The sequence below is a fragment of the Ranitomeya variabilis genome, chromosome 1 (assembly GCF_051348905.1).
Source record: "Ranitomeya variabilis isolate aRanVar5 chromosome 1, aRanVar5.hap1, whole genome shotgun sequence".
Lineage (NCBI taxonomy): Eukaryota > Metazoa > Chordata > Amphibia > Anura > Dendrobatidae > Ranitomeya > Ranitomeya variabilis.
Genome location: NC_135232.1, coordinates 524,102,572 through 524,125,728, shown reverse-complemented (window position 1 = coordinate 524,125,728; position 23,157 = coordinate 524,102,572). Strand labels below are relative to the sequence as shown.

The 23,157-nt window shown below is 41.1% G+C and overlaps 1 protein-coding gene across 2 annotated transcripts in view; it reads right to left on the bottom strand.

The window, feature by feature from the left end:
• The window catches only part of HCN2 (hyperpolarization activated cyclic nucleotide gated potassium and sodium channel 2), a 191,955-nt gene that overhangs the window by 38,330 nt on the left and 130,468 nt on the right, over positions 1-23,157 (bottom strand). For both annotated transcript variants that reach the window (XM_077254090.1, XM_077254098.1), the window contains 3 exons: positions 14,837-14,983; positions 2,753-2,993; positions 1,533-1,697 (listed from right to left, as the gene is read on the bottom strand). In XM_077254090.1, coding sequence (XP_077110205.1) covers positions 1,533-1,697; positions 2,753-2,993; positions 14,837-14,983 — 553 coding nt within the window. The remainder of the gene's footprint in view (positions 1-1,532; positions 1,698-2,752; positions 2,994-14,836; positions 14,984-23,157) is intronic.

Here is a 23,157-nt window from a genome sequence, read left to right as displayed (position 1 = left end):
AGCCACCTTGTTAGAATGCAGCATTACTGCTGCACAAGGTGGCTCTTTTAGTTTATAACGGCTGGAGGGGGGTGACAGTGGCCCTTTAAGTAGCAAAGATGCTTCTCTTTCGCACAGGAGTCTCACATGTAAGGGGACATTTTATTTTAACTCATCCATCGATTCCTCCCTTTATAGGTTTATTGCAGAGTTGCCGTCTTATCATTCCAAGAGCACAGACTGGATATTTAACCAATTCACCACTTAGTTGAATCTACCAGTTTATGGGACTTAAATCCCCCAAATACTTAATTTCCCCGTTAATTTCACCGTCTTAAGACAGATTGACCAGAATGTTGGATTCACCAGCTACCCCGTGGACTGTATTTAATAGTCACCACAGACTGAGGGCATTGTCTAGAAGCCATCCTTACCAATATGAGCAATACTGCTAGTAAAATAGTAAAAGGGTAATAAAGCTTTGAGACCTTGGTGAAAACCTATCTAGAAGCCCTACGTCAGCTGGCTAACCAGGCAAAAGCCATAGCGCCCACACTGTACATACTACTGAAAGTCATACTCAACCGTAGGCCCCATTAAGGCTCACCGTGAGGCAGACAGCTGAGGAAAATCCTAGGCCTAACATGACATGTTCTTCCATAACTATGAAGAAGCCATAAAACCTTCAGGCAAGCTAAACACGAGACCTGAGGAGGCATGTCAACTATGACACATTAGGCCAGACTTCAAGTGGCAGGTCAACTATCAGACATGAGACCTGATGTCAGCCTTGAGGCTCAATACACAAGCCATTAGGCAGGTGATTTGTCTCAATACCCGAGCCATGAGACCCAACAAACAAGATATGAGGCTCAATACACAACCCAGGAGGCTAGACATAAGTCGTCAAGCTCAGCACACAAACCACGAGGCACAATACAATACACACATTAGTGGATGATCACAGAATCCTTTCCAAAGTGAAGACAAATCCCTTCACAACATCTACCCACGTGAAGAACACTCTCCAGGAAGTAGGTGTTTCGGTATCAACGTCTACCATAAAGTAAATACTTCAAGAGACCAAATACAGAAGGTTCACCACAATGTGCAAACCATTAACCCCTTAGTGTTGGAGCAAATTTTGTCCTTCATGACCAAGCCAAATTTTTCAAATCTGACCAGAGTCAATTTATGTGGTAATAACTCTCTAACGCTTCAACGGATTTCAGTCATTCGGAGATTGTTTTTTTTGTGATATATTGTACGTCACGATAGTGGTGAATTTTGGTCAATATGTTTTACATATATTTATGAAAAATATCAAAAATGTGACAATTTCTGGATCTAACTGTAAATACAACTATAAACTCAAGGTTTTCTTGGGACTTTCACAATGCTCAGTGTCCAGAGGACCACAAGCTGTCACGGAGTGTGAAATATCAACATCATTGCTCATTACCCTATGTACTGAAGCGTCCACTGCTGTGTGAATGAGGCCAAAAGGAAAGAAGGATTTTTGTTAATAAATAAGATGTTTAATGTAGTCATACCTATTCTGTCCAGTCTGTCTATGGCAACTGTCTCAAATGCACGCCTCATCATGGGATATTCTTCCAGCACTTCATTGAAATGATCCACAGAGAGAGAGTATAAACGGCAGTATGTATCTGCTCTGACGCTAGCTGTGCGCCTTCCTCGTGTCAGCAAGCAAATTTCTGAAACGATAGACCTAGTTAGACAGAACTCTTGTACAACTGGACAATTCCACAGTGTATTGTAACAGATTTTGACTATTGCTCCATGGATACAGACTATAAATGAAATCCTGTGTGTTGCCTGTTCCTGTAGTCACATGTAAGGCTTTACTAACCTACTTAAAGTGAAGGATAATGTTATTCACACACCATGATGTATATCCCCATGAAGCTGCATTGTTTTTCAAAGAAATCTCAGTTTTCACAACTAGGTAGAAGAAGACACAGGCATACAGGCTAGAGGATTGAAAAATGGAGGCGGAGATATAGCATGCTTCAAGGAAAATGCCCATTGTGCCCTGAACGTGCATCTTCACATGCAGACATGTTACAAAAAGCCAATCTTGAAAATAATAGAAGCAGTAAAGAAATCAGCCAGTAAGAAACTTGCAGGGTACATAGATACATATCTAGAAAAAAATAAAGTTCTCCGTGTCTTTAAGTAATTTTGCTCAGTCAACATGGTTTATCTGTTGAAGGGTGATCCAACTGCCATACAGGAGCTGAAAATTACTAAATCTGGATGAACAACAGCTTTATACACTATAAAACATAAAATAGGTAAGTAAAGGTTAGAATCTGTTCAGTGTTCCAGTTTCTGGAAATTGCTGTAAAGAGGCCACTATTCGGCAAGACACAAATAGGATCAGTAAATGTTTTCAATGTAATAAGCAGCAGTAAAACTTAAGTAGACAAATCAAGATGCAATTAATTTGTGCTGCAGGTCTTTTACTGTATTAAAGTAAGGCCTGAATTAAATGAAAACTCCTTTAAGAGTAACACATTGTAATTATTCATTAGCGTGTTTCTGACTCACTAATGGATAATTTCTTAGCTGCCCTGTTTGCTAATCAGCAGTCCAAGCAGATGCAGCATGTGGGTGACAACCCTGACCTTCTTCATACTCTCCTGCCGACATGGCATTGTCACTCACAACAAGATAAGATTTTAAGTACAGAACAACACTAATAAATCAAGTGGAAATTAAAGTTTAACAATAATGCCCTTTCTCTTACCTCCAAAGTATGAGCCATCGGAGAGTTTGACCTCTTTGTTGCCTTTAGTAAGCACGCTAACCACACCATGTTGGATAAAGTACATCTTCTTGCCAATGGTTCCCTCCCGAATTATGTAGTCAGTAGGTTGAAAAACCTCAAATTTCAGCTTGGTGAGCATTGCAGTGACAAAGCAGGGGTCAGCATTGGCAAACAATGGCATAGATGCAACCAGTTTCCTACAATTAAAGTTGACAATCTCCTAATGAAAGGAATAGAGGTCAAAGCAATAAGGAGAGAAAAAGGAGACATATTAGTATGTATCTTATGAAGAAATATTAAAGTCCATCCTTATCTATTTTATATCATTTCACTTGATGTAAGTCTGGGCAAAAGCTTAAAATTCCCTTATTTTGAGACTCTTAACTCCAAAGTTGAACTTTCCTTTCCCCACCATTTTAGACCACCTCGCTGGCGGCTGCCCAAGAGACTTAGGGTATGTTTCCACGGTCAGTAAACGCTGCAGATTGGACCCTGTGTACAGCCACAGTGTCCAATCCACAGCGGCCAGATGTTACAGCATAGTGGAAGGGATTTTATGAAATCCCATCTCCACTATGCGTTCAGGGACACCTCTGGCTTCCCTGCGTAACCGGACAGGCGGCACGTCTTTCCAGACCGCAGCATGTCTATTTATCTTGCAGAGACCCTCAGTCTCCACAAGATAAATATCACCGTCCTATGTATAGGATGCGGTGATTCCGCATGGTTCAATAAACACATGGGGAATAACCTGCGTTAAAAAGCCAGCAGCAGTTTGGACGGAGCTGTGTCCAAAGCGCTGCCAATACTGACCGCGGAAACACACCCTAATGGTTCTCTGGAACTATATCTGGAACATTCCTTAAAAAGTGAACATGTCAGCAGGTTTGAGCTCAGTAAACTACAGGCATTATCAGGTTGGCGCTGTTACAATGATTAAAATGATACCTGGGGTGAAGAAATCCATCTTGTGGGTCTTGTGTAATCAGTGTTAGAAGTTTGCAGCTAATGATATGCCATGCTCCAGTGCCGGACTATAGGCAGATCTTATCTTCCTGCTCTAAGCCAGAGAAACCAAGGAGAGATCTGCCCCAAAATTTAAACAAAATTCTAAGATCTTCACCCCGGGTATCATTTTAATCATTGTAACAGTGCCAACCTGATAATTCCTGTAGTTTACGGAGCACAATCCTGCTGCCACGTTGGCTTTAAAGGGAACCTGTCACCATGAAAATGCAGGCAGCATGTTATAGAGCAGGAGGAGTGGAGAAGAGTGATCTATAGGTTTGTGAGAAAAAATATAGTATAACTTGTGTTTTAATTATTTAATCCTCTGCCCTTTCTTCGCTTTCAGTCCAGTGAGTGCTCCTATCCGTGACTGCCAGCTATCTCAGTATGCACAATTATACAAAGAAAGCAGTCACTGATAAAACCTCCCACTGGACTGAAAATCCCAGCCAGAACAGAAGTTTAAATGAATAAAGCAGGTTATACTGAATCTTTTCTCACAATACTATATAGAGTTGACACCAGAAGTTGACCTACACTGTATAAAAAGACACACATGCATGTTTTTCTCAATAGCTAACATGAAATCAGAATAAACCTTTCCGTTTTAGGTCAATTAGGATTACCATAATTATTAATATTTGCCAAATGCCAGAATAATGAGAGAGAAAATGTTTTTAAGGCATTTTTATTACTTACTGCAAAGTCAAAAGTTTACATACACTAAGATTTCTATGCCTTGAAACAATTCTGGACTGCCCATATGATGAGGTCATGTGTTTGGAAGCTTCTATTTTTTGGCAAAATCTGAGTTAATTAGAGACACACCTGTGGATGTATTTTAATGCACACCTGAAACACATTGCTTCCTTGTGCAGCATCGCAGACTTGCACAAGCCTGTCTCATCCTTGGGTACAATATCAAGGTACCTGAAGTTGCCTCATTCATCTGTACAAACAAGATGGGAATGTCCAGCCATCATACCGTTCAGGAAGGAGATGGGTTCTGTGTCCCAGAGATGAATGTGCTTTGGTCCGACATGTGCATATTATGGCATGGACAAAAGCAAAAGACCTTGTGAAGATGATGGCGCAAGCTGGTAAGATTGTGTCAATATCCACAGTGAAACGAGTACCATGTCAATATGGGCTGAAAGGCCACTCTGCCACGAAGAAGCCATTACTCCAAAAGAAACATAAAAAGCCAGATTAATGTTTGCAAATGTTTGCACAAGAACAAAGACTTTCATTTTTGGAGATGTCCTGTTATCTGATGAAACTAAAACTGAACTTTTTGGGCATAATGACCATTGTTACGTTTGGAGGAAAAAAAGGGAGAAGCTTGGAAGTTTTATCTCTGGGTCTTAATTTCGTCCCGGATCAGGACTTTGACTTGTTTTCAGCCATTATGGACACTAATAAATTCATACGTAATTTGACTGTTAAAAAGCATTTTCGATGTGAGGACAATTCAGAATGTGAACAAAATCAGGAGGAAATTATTGTGTCGCATAGAATAGATAATGAATTTTCGGGTATGGATTTCAGAGAACAGGTGGCATTGGTCTCATTGCAGGATCTTGGTTCTGAGGTACTGCTGGACAAAGATCGGGTGAATGTCTCTCAGGATTTCATCACCAAGAATCCATATTACTATCCAGTACAGGCCAGATCAGAATGCATGGACCGTTTTCAAGATAATGTAGAGAGGGAATTACGACGACTCTATAATGATAAGAAAACTAATGGAAACTATCAGAGCAATATACCCAAAAAATTTCAGAGTGCAATTAGAAAACTAAAAGAAATGACAGATCTTACTATAAAAATGTCAGATAAAGGAGGGGTGGTGGTGGTATTAAATACAGCAGATTACCACAGTAAAATGTTAGATCTATTGTCTGATCAAAATACATACAAAAAACTGGCACAAAATCCATCCCGAGAAATTATGAAAAAAAGGGATTTAATTATTATGGAGGGTGAAAGCTTAGGGGTATTAACTAAAAAACAAATAGAATACCTCATGGTGGAAAATCCAACTCTCCCCATTATATATGGGGTACCCAAAATACATAAAAAAGAGGACATCCCCCCAATGCGTCCAATAGTATCCGGAATTGGCTCATGTAATGAAAGACTCTGTCAATGGGTGGATTCACTTCTTCAGCCCCTGGTAAAACGCACTCCGGGATATATTAGAGATTCCAAGGAGGTTTTATGCAGTCTGGATAACAAGATATGGCATACCAATTATTCCTGGTTATGTTGTGATGTCATATCTTTATATACCTGTATTCCCCACAGTCTGGCAATTAGAGCGGTACAGTATCATCTTGAAAAATTTAGCAATTATTCCGAGGACTTGATTGGGTATTTGCTTATGGTAGTACAATTTTTAATGACAAGCAATTTTTTTTCCTTTAATGGCCCTTTTTTTTTGCAACAAGCCGGAGTGGCTATGGGTGCTAAATATTCACCCTCCCTGGCAAACTTGGTCATGGCCTTTTGGGAGATGGAATTTGTTTTCTCTGCGGTCAATCCGTTTTTGGATAGTGTGGTGTGGTATGGCAGATACATAGATGATACCCTCATTATATGGGGGGGGGGTGTATCTGCCATACCACACTTCGTGGATTATCTTAATAGTAATGACTATAACATCAGATTCACACACAAATGGGATGGTAACAATATTTCCTTTTTGGACTTGGAACTTACGGGAAATACGGACCAAAATATTACCACCAAAACGTACCACAAACCAGTAAGAGGTAATACCATCCTACATGCTAGTAGCAGCCACAGTAGACACACAATTGAATCAATTCCGGTGGGTGAATTCACCAGGATTAAGCGGAATTGTAACCGGCAGGAGGATCTACATGGAGAATTTGAGCAGATCACAAGTAAATTAAAAAATCGAAAATATCCTCAATGGACTATCAATCGGGCTAAAAGGATTGTAGAACGAAAAAATCGGAGAGATATGATAACCACACATAGAAACATAGATACGGAAAGAAAAAATAAACCGTACATATGTTTCCAGTACAGTCCACAATTTACGAAAATGAAAGATATTATTTATAGATATTTGCCCATTCTCCATGAGGATCCTCAACTGTATGATATTTTACAATCTGGTATAAATGTGGTGTCAAGGAGAGCGCCAACTATTGGCAATAAAATAGCCTCCAGCATGTTTCAGGCAGAGGGAACAAAATCTAATAAAACATGGTTAAACTATCCGGGTTTTTTTAGGTGCGGCACAAACAACTGCAGCACCTGCAAACAAGCTGTTGTCGCTAAAGTCTTTCATAATGCGGATGCAACAATGAAATTTTATATCAAGCAATACATTAATTGCAATTCTAGCAATGTAGTGTATAAAATAAATTGTAGTGAGTGCAACCTATCTTATGTGGGTTGCACAACTAGAAAACTAAAAACACGCATCCGGGAACATTTGTATGACATAGGCAACACGCAGAGCAGTAACAGAAATATATCGGCAGCATCCAAGCATTTTGTCACTTACCATGCGCGCAGCACTGCATTTTTTCAGGTACAGGGAATCGAACAGGTCAACATGTCTCCTCGTGGTGGAGACGCAAGGAGGCGTCTCCTTACGCGAGAAGCGTTTTGGATTTTCCATCTTAATATCCGTTTCCCAATAGGACTAAATAAACGTTACGAGACTATGTTACATTATTGTTAAGTGGGAAGTGAATATTTTATCATGATATAAATTGTTAGTAATGTTTTTATGGTAGGACCTTACCAAATTGTCATGTGATCTGTCATGAGAATCTGATTGGGTGAGATCCAGCATATAGAGCAGCACATTCAGTGTATGATATGGCTTTGATAAAGATCGTCTGATCGAAACGCGTTGCCGTTTAGCCTCTTATGCTGGAGGGCACCCACCGGAGGGAGTTTTTTGATACCTTGTTCATGTTCATATGAATTTTATTGGATTTCATTAAAGACTTACGAATTTTTAAAGGAGCTGGAACTCAACTTTTTTTCCTTTTCTGACGATTTACTCGTTTTCCTGCAACGAAGTTCCGTGCACTTGGGTGGTTACTGGTGAGCTGGCTACTTTTCTTTGTTTAGAAGCTTGGAAGCCTGAGAACACCATCTCAACTGTGAAACACGAGGGTGGTAGCATCATGTTGTGGGATTGTTTTGTTGCAGGAGGGACTGGTGCACTTTACAAAATAGATGGCATCATAAGAAAAGAAAATTATATGGCAATACTGAAGCAACATCTCAAAACATCAGAGAGAAGTTAGAGCTTGGGCGGAAATAGGTCTTCTAAATGGACAATGACCCGAAGCATACCGCCAAACTGATAACGTGGTTTAATGATAACAAAGTCAATGTTTTGGAGTGGCCATCACAAAGCCCTGATCTCAATCCTATTGAAAATTTATGGGCAAAGCTGAAAAGTCAGGTGCGAGAAAAGCGACATACAAACCTGGATCAGTTACACCAGTTTTGTCAGTAGGAATGGGCCCAAATTCAGACCAACTATTGTGAGAAGCTTGTGAAAGGAGATCCCAAACGTTTGACCTAAGTTTAAGGGCAATGGTAAATACTAATGAAATGTACCTTTGACTTTGCAGTAAGTAACAAATATGCCTTAAAACATTCTCTCTAATTATTATGGCATTTGGCAAATAATAATTGTGGTAATCCTAATGGACTTAAACAGTAAACATTTATTCTGATGTCAGATATTGAGAAAAACATGCATATGTATCTTTTATATAGTGTATGTAAACTGGTTTCAACTATATAAATCTACTCAGGTCCCCCTGCTCTATAACATGGTGCTTGCAGATTGGACTGCATTTTCATGGTGACCGGTTCCCTTTAATAGGCTTCATGTAGGGGTCAAGACAAGTACTACCCAGACTGCACACTCCTGCAGTTGGCGCTTCACTTTTAGTGTCCAGGATGTCAATTTGAAGATGTATTGAAAAAATGTAATTCAATAGTTTAGTAGTATAAAAATATTGACTTTTGCTAATTTAGAGTTTGATGTGCCCACTTGTGATGAGCGAGTGTGCTCGTTACTCGAGATTTTTCGAGCATGCTCTGGTGTTCTCCAAGTATCTTGGGCGTGCTCGGAGATTATGTTTGTGTTGCCGCAGTTGCATGATTTGCAGCTGCTAGACAGCCTGAATACATGCGGTAATTGCCTAATAAACAGGCATGCTCGGAAATCTCGAGTAACGAACACACTTGCTCATCACTAGTGCCTACCACTCATCTATCCTAGAGCAAGTTGGGAGAGGGGGAAAAGGTGTGAAATAAAATAAGAGCAAAGTAGCTGATTTCTAGCTGTAAAGCCATTAGGCTCTATATTCTTTAGAAATTAGAACTGGGGTAATATTTCTACTGCACTAGATCTTTTAAAGCTATGCTTCATTTCTTCATTTAAAACCCAGTATAATGTTCGGGAGCTGAAAATATGAGGTCTAAAAAGAAATGTAAACTTACGGTAACTTATGCTAAACCCATGAAGTTTCTTAATTGCAAATTGTGTGTTATCTGCCAGGCTTTGGCCACTTAAGCATGAATTCTGTGGTCAGTACTTTTCATCAGTATTTGGCAGCCAAAATCATGAGTAGTTAGAAACTTACAAAACCTCTCACTAATCATGAGTAGGTGTAAAATACAGAAGACATACAACCAGTCTTTTTCCATGATACATCTTCTTTATTTCATTCTTGGTTTTGGCTTACAAGTTCTGCTCATGCAAGTTACGGTCATGTGAATGAAGTTTTAGTAAGAGGATTAAGACAAAAGCTTCCCATAATCACTGAGGTTTTCCCAAGAAATATGTGTCTTATGCAGCGTTCATCTGCACATATATAGCTGCACAAAGAATAACATAGTTATTAAGGTTGAAGGAAGACTTTAAGTCCATCTAGTTCAACCCATAGCCTAACCTAACATGCCCTAACATGTTGATCCAGAGGAAGGCAATAAAAAACCCATGTGACAAAGAGTAAGCTCCACACTGGGGAAAAAAAATTCCTTCCCGACTCCACATACGGCAATCAGACTAGTTCCCTGGATCAACACCCTATCAAGGAATCTAGTATATATACCCTGTAACATTATACTTTTCCAGAAAGGTATCCAGTCCCCTCTTAAATTTAAGTAATGAATCACTCATTACAACATCATACGGCAGAGAGTTCCATAGTCTCACTGCTCTAACAGTAAAGAATACGCGTCTGCTATTATGCTTAAACCTTCTTTCCTCCAGACGTAGAGGATGCCCCCTTGTCCCTGTCACCGGTCTATGATTAAAAAGATCATCAGAAAGGTCTTTGTACTGTCCCCTCATATATTTATACATTAACATAAGATCACCCCTTAGCCTTCGTTTTTCCAAACTAAATAGCCCCAAGTGTAATAACCTATCTTGGTATTGCAGACCCCCAGTCCTCTAATAACCTTGGTCGCTCTTCTCTGCACCCGCTCTAGTTAAGCTATGTCTTTCTTATACACCGGAGACCAGAACTGTGCACAGTATTCTAAGTGTGGTCGAACTAGTGACTTGTATAGAAGTAAAATTATGTTCTCCTCATGAGCATCTATGCCTCTTTTAATGCATCCCATTATTTTATTTGCCTTTGTAGCAGCTGCCTGACACTGGCCACTGAATATGAGTTTGTCATCCACCCATCCACCCAGGTCTTTTTCAGTGACGGTTTTGCCCAGTGTTTTAGAATTAAGCACATAGTTATACATCTTATTACTTCTACCCAAGTGCATGACCTTACATTTATCCCCATTAAAGCTCATTTGCCATTTATCAGCCCAAGCTTCTAGTTTACATAAATCCCTGAGCCAACTCTTAACCCACTTACACATATTTTCCCCTATCCCCATTATTCTCATTTTATGTATCAACCTTTTGTGTGGCACCATAGCAAAAGCTTTTGAAAAGTCCATATACACTACGTCCACTGGGTTCCCTTGGTCCAGTCCAGAACTTACCTCTTCATAGAAGCTGATCAAATTAGTCTGACATGATCGGTCCCTAGTAAACCCGTGCTGATACTGGGTCATGAGGTTATTCCTCTTCAGATACTCCAGTATAGCATCCCTTAGAATGCCCTCCAGGATTTTACCCACAGTAGAGGTTAAGCTTACTCGCCTATAATTACAGAGTTCAGTTTTTGTCCCCTTTTTGAATATTGGCACCACATTTGCTATACGCCAGTCCTGTGGTACAGACCCTGTTATTATGGAGTCTTTAAAGATTAAAAATAATGGTCTATCAATGACTGTACTTAGTTCTTGCTGTACTCGGGGGTGGATCCCATCCGGGCCCGGAGATTTGTCAATTTTAGTGATTTTTAGACGTCGCCGTACTTCCTGCTGGGTTAAGCAGGTGACATTTAATTGGGAATCTTTATCACTAGTCATATTGTCTGCCATGGGATTTTCTTTTGTAAATACTGATGAAAAAAAGTCGTTTAGCATATTGGCTTTTTCCTCATCCACCATTTCACCCAGACTATTTTTAAGGGGGCCAACACTATCATTTTTTAGTTTCTTACTATTTATGTAGTTAAAGAATATTTTGGGATTATGTTTACTCTCTCTGGCAATGAGTCTCTCTGTCTCAATCTTTGCTGCCTTGATTTGCTTTTTACAGAATTTATTTAATTTTCTGTATTTATTTAATGCCTCCTCACTACCTACTTCCTTTAATTCTCTAAATGCTTTCTTTTTCTCATTTATTGCGCCCCTTACAGCTCTATTTAGCCATATTGGTTTCCTCCTATTTCTAGCATGTTTATTCCCATACGGTATATACTGTGCACAGGTCCTATCCAGGATGCTAATAAACGTCTCCCATTTTCTTTGTGTATTTTTATGTCTCAGGATATCGTCCCAGTTAATTGCACTAAGATCCTCTCTCATCCGTTGGAAATTTGCCCTCCTGAAGTTTAGTGTCCTTGTCACCCCTCTACTACACATCTTATTAAAGGATACATGAAAACTTATTATTTTGTGATCACTATTCCCCAAGTGACCCTCAACCCTTACATTTGATATGCGGTCTGGCCTGTTGGTTAATATTAGGTCTAGTAGTGCCCCCCTCCTTGTTGGGTCCTGAACCAGTTGTGAAAGGTAATTGTCTCTCATAGTTGTCAAAAACCGATTACCTTTACTGGAACTGCAGGTTTCTGTTCCCCAATCTATTTCAGGGTAGTTGAAGTCCCCCATAATAATGACTTCTCCTTGAGTCGCAGCTTCATCTATTTGCTTTATGAGGATAGTCTCCATTGCTTCCATTATTTTTGGAGACTTATAACAAACCCCTATCAGTAATTTATTATTTTTACCCCTCCCCTCATCTCCACCCACAGGGACTCTACATTTTCATTAGATTCACCTATATTATCACGCAGGATGGGTTTTAAGGATAATTTTACATATAGACACACCCCTCCCCCTCGCCTATCCGTACGGTCATTTCTGAAAAGACTATAGCCCTGTAAGTTAACAGCCTAGTCATGGCTCTCATCCAGCTGTGTGTAAAGTCAATTCTCTATAAGTTACATAGTGGTGTATCTCCAAGGATTACTTTTTGAGCTCACATCACTATATACATTGGATGAGCTAGCCAATTTTTTTATTGCATGCCATTTAGACCAATGTTATTCTATGCAGCAGTGCTGATGCACAATTTTTTTCACTAATCTGTCTGCTAAATAATTGCTGCCTGCTGCAATTTCACTCTAAAATCAGAAGACATTCAACCATTCAAGTCTATAGGTGCATAGAAATCATCGGACTACACTTGGATGACTTCAGAGTGCAGTCCACTTTTCGCATACTCTCACAATGGAGAAGATGGAAAAATTTAGTTCTCCATTTTCTACTCTGTATGCTCCAATTCGCTTATCCGAGAGAATTGAATCACGGATCACAGTATGATCAGTGTCTTGCATTATTGGCAGTCTGACCGTAGCCTTAAGAATACATTTTGACAATTTTTAGGCTCTCTTCTTCACTCCTTGATGAATTCAGCAAATAATGTATTAAAATGTGCATAAATGTGTCACCTATAAAAGGGGGTTGTCTCAGAGCATCCATGTCCATAAGCCCCACTAGGTCATACAGACAGTATAGAAAGGAATTACCTTACGGAGGCCTTTCTCTAAGCTGCTCTTGAATTTTACCTTCCTTTCAGTGTTTTCAGGAAAAATTGCATGGTTATTCACTTTTTTTTGTTTTGCTTAGTTTAAAATTATTAATTTTTTAATGCAAAAAAATAACAAGTACACAGGCGGACCCATCTATGCATTACATGAATGGCTTTTTTTAAATGATGAGTGACCAACATGTAATTTGCTACATATATAATCCCATAAAATCCTTTTTGTGCTGCCTGTGCTTTCTTTCATGCAAGTCTACTCTTTCACAATGAAGATTTTTTGGAGTTTTGCTTGTTTTCCAGACTGGACACTTAGTTGGGGTCCTGAGGCTGGCACCTTTAGCTTATATGGTGTGGACATAGATGGTTTTGGAGTATCTTGAATGCATTTTAGTCTGTCTGTCCTAGTGGAAGCTGTTGGGAAAGCCAAGAACAACATCTATTTATCAGTAGTTTATAGCTATAAATATGTCTATCAGATACTGTCAGTGTCTTGTGATTAAACAAGGTTTGGTCATGCCTCTAGTTTTGATTTTAGTTTTTTAGAATGTCGGACAGAGTATTCTCAAGCCTGCAGCTGTTAGTGTTGTTGCCAATATGAAATGAAATGAAATTGGGTGGCATTTTCTATACCAAGCGGTCTTACATGCATACCTCATCTCCATCTCACCTGTGGCTCTAACGGGGTATTCATTGTATGAGGAATAGTTATAAAATTGTCCATGTTGCTACTTCACGGATGTTGAGATCTCTGCTCCCTTTCAATATTCATTGATTACGGTACTTTCCGTGGTCATGTGATAGACACAAGCTTGTTACAGAACACCTCTGATACACGTCTAAGCACAAATGGCCAATGAACACTCCCACTCAATGCAGGCAGAGATTTTGAAAGTTTTCGGGAATTGATTCAAAAATTTGAAAATTGCATATTTTTTTTTATTATACAATGAAAAAGCTTTATTTGCTGAGACAACAATACCCCTTTAACTGGTTTCACTGGCAATGACTGCAGTCTACATTATTCTTAGCATTATAAAGCCCAGGATCATAGCTCCAGATAGAATAATCAGAGAGGTGGAATAAGTTGAAAAGTTTAGAGGAAATAGATGGGCAAGGGAGAGTTGAAAGAGAGCAGAAACCAGACAGTCTGAATTCTGTCACTTTGCATTGCTTTCCAATGACCCCAGAGAGGGAATATAAGATTTTGTGTTCATGTTACTAACCCAGCAAACAACCACTGAAACCGCTGATTGGCTGCAGGGTCATGCGACTGGTGATCTACGACACCATTACTTCCAGTCTGCTGGAATTGGTGCACCACCCCTGTCGTGACTGAAAAAGCGAGCCTGGTGAGGGAAGTAAAGTTCATTTCCTCCTGGCAGTGGGGCTCTCAGTGCCAGCGCCACACGGTGTCAGAACGCTATTAACCTGCAGATTAACCCCATATCTGCAGGTTAATAGCCTTATTTTACATGACAGGTGATACATGCTGCCCATGTGTGTTTTACCAATAAAAGCATACTTTTAATAGCTGCCCGGGAGCTCCCTTGTATGCAGCTCGGTCCCTGGCAGCATCTCCCTGCCCACTGATGGTCACTGCCAAGTCTTTGTCTTCGTGCGGCTTGTCAGTCACTTTCACTGGCATGGAGAAGCCGCCAGGCACCTCAGTACCTGGCAGCTATTAAATGATGTTTTTCTCTGAAATGCTGCAGCGTTATACCGTAAGTTTGTAAAAGGTGTAAAAATGTCCTGCAAGAAGTGAAAAAGATTAACCTAATTTCCAGTGCATTTAGCACTTATGCGTGTTGTCCCAGCCTATTTTATGAGAACAATTTTCTTCATCTACAGCTTCATACCTCTCTCAAAGGTTCATTTAGCTCCTCAAGGATGCTGTCTTCATCAAACATCTTCCCCTGGTATCGGTGCTCATAATAATCATGAAGCCTTTGGCGAAAATCTGCAGGTAGTTTATGGAAGGACATGTACTGTTCCACTTGCTTGTACTGTGAATATGATCAGATACAACATCATAAAAGAGACATTAAGGAAAAGATAATCCTATATGATCCCGCCATCTTGACTGCAATGATTTCAAATGGCATCATTCCCATTATTCTTTCCAGTTGGCTATGTTCCCATCTATTGTATTGTCCGAGGATTATCGCACATTCAACACCACTGACGTTAGCGAGCATGCAGGAGACACCTAGATTATAACAATTGGAAATATAGGAATCGCCCTGACCCAGACATGAAGTTATGCAAGAGACTCACTAGCCTTCTCCAAATGGGATAAAGTACTATAGCAACGTTTGTATATATTCTAACTACTCCATGAGTGGAGGTGGTGAACCTACTAATAGATTATAGAACTGCATATACAGCAATCCCTCATTATAAACTTTACTTTGATAATTTAGTAGGTTTTACTAGACTCCTCTGTAAGTAGAAAAAAGAAACGTACAGTAAAGATCATCAAACCCCCATAGAGGAATAAAATATTAGTGGAAAAATGGTAACAAGTATGGCATTTGGCATGTAACTACATAAATATATTAGAGACTCCTGTTCACACTGTCCCTGGTTCTGTACTTCCTAGAATAAAGAATTTGGAGGATCCTTAGATGGCGCTTCTTTACCTTAAGAACTATTAGGCTGCCGTCACACTAGCAGTATTTGGTCAGTATTTTACCTCAGTATTTGTAAGCCACCTATAAACAAAGGCTACACACAAGAATAACCATGATAAAACCAATATTTTATTGTAACAAAAGAGTAAAAACAAAACCAAAAAAATTGGTAGTAAAACAACAATAAGAATAAACAGGTGAGGGCCAAATGGACAGGAAGAGAAAGGTGGAAACACCTGGAAATAATGGATGTATTAACAACCAGACATAGTCACTATCTAGCATAGTCTATTCTATCAGTTAGCCACTCGCATGCAGACACAGTATAGGTGAGCAAATGCTGTATATGATATAGGAAAACAATTTGATACGACAGGACACACCAATCAAATAAGCCTGTGTGAATAAAGACAATTTAAATCTATCAATGCATATAGAGGCCGACAGGGGTCGTGCAGGATTGCTAAAATCACTATAGAGTGCATGCGAGAGATAAGCAGTTTTGAACAGTTTTAACATATATTACCAATTCAAGTGACAGGAATCCAGGCGTCCACCACACCCAACGCGCGCTTCACAATGAAATGCTTCGTCCACCTTTCTCTTCCTGTCCATTTGGCCCTCACCTGTTTATTCTTATTGTTGTTTTACTACCAATTTTTTTTGTTTTGTTTTTACTCTTTTGTTACAATAAAATATTGGGTTTTATCATGGTTATTCTTGTGTGTAGCCTTTGTTTATAGGTGGTTATATTGAGTTTATGGCTCTTAATTAGGATACATACATAGGTGTTTTGTTTTTTCTTAGTATTTGTAAGCCAAAACCAGGAGTGGGTGATAAATACAGAAGTGGTGACGTGTCTCTATTATACCGTATTTTTCGGCATATAAGACGCACCGTCCTATAAGACCACCCCAAATTTGGGGTGAAAAATGCAGAAAAAAAGATTTTTTTATAAGATGGGGTCCGTCTTATTGTCCGAATTTAAGATCTCTTACCTGAGGGCAGGCAGTGGCAGAGCAGGGTCACAGGAGGCATGGTGGTGGCAGAGGTGAGGTGATGCTGAGGTGCGGTGGGATGATCACACATAATGCCCCTATGGATCACACATAACGCCCCTATGGATTACACATAATGCCACTATGGATCAAACATAATGCCACTATGGATCAAACATAATGCCACTATTGATCACACATAACACCAATATCCATCACACATAATGTCACTATCGATCACACATATTGCCACTATGGATCACACATAACACCACTTGAGTGCAGCCAACGTCTTGATTTTATAGAGATGCACTGATCAGAAATTAAAGTTTAAAAAGCATTTAAAAAAATCAGAAAACATTCGCCAGCTTTCCACGGCTCCAGAATGCCACGTCCAGTTCTGCAGTGATATGCCAATGTTGGGTACTCCACCGCTGACAACCCTTGTGCCTGGCTGGCGCGGTTGTCAGCTTGCTCCTTACTGTTGATGGTGGGGATGGTGTGGAGACAGCACATTCTCCCGCACCCACCAGGGGGGAGATGAAGCCCCCTCAGCACACAGACTGCAGATGGGCAATGACAGTGAATGAGCCCAAACAACACATCCTTGTGTCATTCCCACCGGGCATGGGTGGCTCTCATGAAAGAGGGTTTTGTCTGCCACCCAGCTGTAACTGGCAGCTATGCCCCCTAGTCCTGCATGGACCCTCGGCCTGTGCCCTATGGCAGTGCCACCATGTCACGCAGATGCCTCCGCATGCCGTACAATGCTGCAGCGTGGTGCTGGCCCGAGAATGCCACCTGCTCGGGGGCAGCCATGTGCAGCACACAGTGTACACAGGCCACGGAGGAGCAGAGCCGGCCTCAGCAATGCACATGCCTCCATTTTCAGGCACACCGTGCTGTGCCAGCTGCTGGGGCCCGGCGTCCTGCCACCTCCCGGTCCCGGCCATGTCTGTGCGCCCTCCTACCCTACACAAAGGAGCCACGGGGGAACAATGGGACAATAACGGGCCACCTTCCCCCCGCCCGGCGTTCTGTACCTGCACCGGCCAGCAGCGCTGGTGAGTTACGGTATTTTCCGGTGGCGGCGGCCATCTTGCTGAGGCCGTTCGTGCGCAGATTCACTACTCTGCGTCCCAGGGCTTCAGGAAAATGGCCGCCGCGATCTCCATCTGCGCACGCGCGGCCTCCCACGGCCATTTTCCTGAAGCCCTGGGACGCAGAGTAGTGAATCTGCGCACGCGCGGCCTCAGCAGGATTGCCGCCGCCACCGGAAAATACCGTAACTCACCAGCGCTGCTGCTCTCCATCAATACCGGGCCGCGGATTCACCTCAAATATGGATGGGACCTGCTCACGCCATACAGCTCACCGTGCCACATCATGCCCGCACCTCTGTCGCCGCCACAATGCAGGTAAGCCTGCGTTCCGCATATAAGACGCACCCCCCCATTTTCCTCACAATTTTTTGGGGGAAAAAGTGCGTCTAATATGCCGAAAAATACGGTTCTTTTCCTCTGATTGTTCCTCACCTGGTCTTGGCTTACACATACTGAGGTAAAATACTGACCACATACTGAATGTGTGACTGCAGCCTTAATCTGTGGAATAGTCTGTGGTCACAGCGGGAACCATTCATGATTTCAAAAAGAATGGCTGAAATGAATTTTTTTTAGAAGAAGAAATGTATAAGGGTATGCTTGCATGGTCAGGATTTGACGCAGGTAAAATCTGCATCTGAGGTCACTGGCAGGTCACCTGCGTTTTTTATGCGTTTTTTTTCCACATGCGTTTTTTATGCGTTTTCTCATTGCATGCGTTTTTTGTCCCTTTAAATAAAGCTAATTGAAAGTTGGCTTCTGGGAAGGGAAAAAAAGGGATTTCCTTTTTGCAGATATATTGGGATATGTTCCCACAGTCAGTAAACGTTGCGGGTTGGACGCTGCGTACATCCGCATTTTTCATGCGGATTTGTGTGTTTTTGTAAGCTAAATAAAGATATACAAAAAAAAAAAAGAATTGTGATGTAATTTCCTTGTCCAACCTCTTCTTTTATATACTCCATTGAAGAATAATGTTTACACACACAGCTAGATAGATATGGGATAGATAGATCTATCTATAGCCATATCTATCTTATATATTATCTATCCCATATCTATCATCTATCTTTCGTATCTATCTGTAGCTATATCTATCGTATCTATCATCTATTCATATCTATTATATCTATCTATAGATGTATCTATCTATCCATCTATCTATCTGTCCATCCCATATCTATCTATTATCTATCTATACCATATCTATCTATACCATATCTATCTATCTATACCATATCTATCGCATCTACTGTATCTATCCATAGATAGTGATGAGTGAGCATACTCATTGCTTGGGTTTTCCTGAGCATGCTCGGGTGATCTCCGAGTATTTGTAACTGCTCGGAGATTTCATTTTTGTTGACTCAGCTGCATGATTTACGGCTGCTAGCCAGGCTGAGTACATGTGGGGGTTGCCTAGTTGCTAGGGAATCCCCACATGTATTCAAGCCATCAGCTGTAAATCATGCAGCTGAGGCAACGAAAACTAAATCTCCAGTTACAAATACTCGGAGATCACCCGAGCAACGAGTACACTCGCTCATCACTATCTATAGATATATTTATAGATAGCTAGACAGATATATCGATAGATAGCTATGATAGATAGCTACGATAGATAGATAATACCAAGCCCGATGTTTAGTAATAAAACTAATAAAACGGTACATAAAGAGTTAGGCCAGGATCACACATGTGAGAAACTCGGACGAGTCTCGCATCGTAACCAGACACTGCCACCGGCACTCGGGAGTGGAACGTTCAGCTGCATGTATTTCTATGCAGCTGAACGCTATTGAGGTGCGGGTTTCTCGCAAATGTGACCCCGGCCTTAAATGCAATATGCTTAATTTAAAATAAAAGAAAAAATGGCATGGGCTCCTGCGCAATTTTCTGCGCCAGAGAGGGAAAGCCAGCGACTGGGAGACCAATGTTTGTAGCCTGGGAAGGGGTTAATACCCACAGAGCTTCCCAGGCTATGAATATCAGTCTGCAGCTATATATTTATCCTTAGTCCCCCTATAATTTATAGCCAGAAAGGCTACGCAGACAGCTGCGGGCTGATATTAATAACCTAGGAAGAAGCCATTTGCTTAGCCCCTCTCTTCCACACTGCCCTGTAGCAGAGGTTTAGCCTTTCTCTTCCCACTGCCCTGTAGCAGTGGCATATGGGGTAATGAGGGGTTAATGTCACCTTTGTAGGTGACATTAAGCAGGCTTAGTAATGGAGAGGCGTCAATAAGATACCTACCATTACTAATCCTATAGTTGGTAAAGGGTTAATAAAACACACACACACACCTGCAGAATAAAGTACTTTAATGAAATAAAACACCACACAGTTTTGACATCTTTATTGTACTGGTAATCCAAGCGAAGCAATCGATCATCTGGAAAAAAGAAGAAAATAATAAACCAACAGTATACTCCCTGTTCCGACGCAGTCCTTAATAACGAGTGTCCCACGATGAGTCCAGCTCTGCTACATCAGGATGCCTGACATCCAGACATAGCAGAGCTTGTAGATGACCACCGGAGATAACTCCTACCTACCTACAATCTAGCTCTCGCAGTCAGCTGACCGTGAGAACCAGCCTAGGGTGACCTCCGGTCACGTGCACAGCAGTTCTCACGGTAAGCTATCGCGAGAACTGCAGTGGATGCGGACTTCCCGCGGTTTTACAGGTAAGAGATTATTTAAATTAGTACACATGCGTAGTATGCTGCGTTTACGCTTTTACTACGCATGTGACTAATCATTAGATGTGGTTTAACCGCATCTAATAATAGTCTATGGCAAATTTACGGTGTGGCGACGGAGCGTCGCCGAATTGTAAACAGACATGCTGCTCTCTGGAAAGACGCACCGCAGGTCCGTTTACGCGGGTCTGCCGCCTGCGTCTTAACGCATAGTGGAAATGGGATTTCAGGAAATCCCCTAAATATGCTGTAACATCTGGACGCTGCGTGTTTGATGCTGCGGCTCTAGGCAAACATGCAGAGTTTCCTGACTGTGGTAACATACCCTAAGTGTGTAGTTATTTTCTAAATATTGTCCAGCAGATTGACAATTGGAATCAAAAGGGAAAGATTAACTGCTTTAGAGCAGACAGATGCATTGTGCTTGTCCTCCATCTGTTAATCCTTTACCATACCTCAGTTGAACTTGATGGGACATTTATTTTTTTTTCAACTTTATTAACTATACAACACTATGTAATGCAGTCATCAAAGACATGGATGAAACATGACAGCATAAACAAAAGGTTTAAAAAAAAAATATATGGAAACCTTGATGATTGCCTAGTATAAAATTGCTAGCATGATTGAAAGAAATTTGTCAATAGGATCAATCCTCCTACGACATCTATATGGCCATGTAGGTCACAGGAAGCTGAATAAAATGACATTTCAATATCTGTAATACAATTTTTAATTCCAGATAAAACCACGTTTTTCTTATATGTAAATGAGCTGTTCAGGACTATGGGCCGGACACTGATCTGCATGAGAATCTGTAATAATGGTGTAATAATGTTACAATACAGCAGAGATGTGTTTGATTATACCCGACACATCTGCAGGTTCCTCTCAGCTTCCATCTCACAGGCAGACAGTGGTGTAATCTTTATTTTTTTTTTTATAATCTTTATTTTTTTATATATAGCACTAACATATTCCGCAGCGCTTTACAGGTTGCACACACTATCATCGCTGTCCCCGTTGAGGCTCACAATCTAAATTCCCTATCAGTATGTCTTTGGAATGTGGGAGGAAACTGGAGTACCCGGAGGGAACCCACGCAAACACGGAGAGAACATACAAACTCTTTGCAGATGTTGTCCTTGGTGGGGTTTGAACCCAGGACTCATCTGCAGGTTCCACTCAGCTTCAGCTTGCATCTTACAGGCAGACAGTGGTGCAATAATGTTACAATACAGCAGAGCTGTGTGTGATTATACCTGACACATCTTCAGGTTCCTCTCAGCTTCCATCTCACAGGCAGACAGTGGTGTGATAATGTTACAATACAGTAGAGCTGTGTGTGATCATACCTCACACATCTGCAGGTTCCTCTCAGCTTCAGATTCCATCTAACAGGCAGACAATGGTGTAATAATATTACAATACAGCAGAGCTGTGTGTGATTATACCTGACACATCTGCAGGTTACTCTCAGCTTCCATCTCACAGGCAGACAGTGGTGTGATGTTACAATACAGTAGAGCTGTGTGTGATCATACCTCACACATCTGCAGGTTCCTCTCAGCTTCAGATTCCATCTAACAGGCAGACAATGGTGTAATAATATTACAATACAGCAGAGCTGTGTGTGATTATACCTGACACATCTGCAGGTTACTCTCAGCTTCCATTTCACAGGCAGACAGTGGTGTAATAATGTTACAATACAGCAGAGCTGTGTATGATTATACCTGACACATCTTCAGGTTCCTCTCAGCTTCCATCTCACAGGCAGACAGTAGTGTAATAATGCTACAATACAGCAGAGCTGTCTGTGATTATACCTGACATCTTCAGGTTCCTCTTAGCTTCATTCTCACAAGCAATGGTGTAATAATGTTACAATACAGCAGAGCTGTGTGTGATTATACCTGACACATCTGCAGATTCCTCTCAGCTTCAGCCTCCATCTCACAGGCAGACAGTGGTGTAATGTTACAATACAGCAGAGCTGTGTGATTATACCTGACACATCTGCAGATTCATCTCAGCTTCCATCTCACAGGCAGGCAGTGGTGTAATATTACAATACAGCAGAGCTGTGTGTGATTACACCTGACACAGCTGCAGGTTTCTCTCAGCTTCCATCTCACAGGCAGACAATGGTGTAATAATGTTACAATACAGCAGAGCTGTGTGTGATTATACCGGACACATCTGCAGATTCCTCTCAGCTTCAGCTTCCATCTCACAGGCAGGCAGTGGTGTAATAATATTACAATACAGCAGAGCTGTGTGTGATTATACCTGACACATCTGCAGATTCCTCTCAGCTTCAGCCTCCATCTCACAGGCAGACAGTGGTGTAATGTTACAATACAGCAGAGCTGTCTGTGATTATACCTGACATCTTCAGGTTCCTCTCAGCTTCCATCTCACAAGCAGACAATGGTGTAATAATGTTACAATACAGCAGAGCTGTGTGCGATTATACCTGACACATCTGCAGATTCCTCTCAGCTTCAGCCTCCATCTCACAGGCAGACAGTGGTGTAATAATGTTACAATACAGCAGAGCTGTGTGATTATACGTGACACATCTCTGCAGATTCCTCTCAGCTTCAGCCTCCATCTCACAGGCAGACAGTGGTGTAATGTTACAATACAGCAGAGCTGTGTGATTATACCTGACACATCTGCAGATTCATCTCTGCAGATTCATCTCAGCTTCCATCTCACAGGCAGGCAGTGGTGTAAT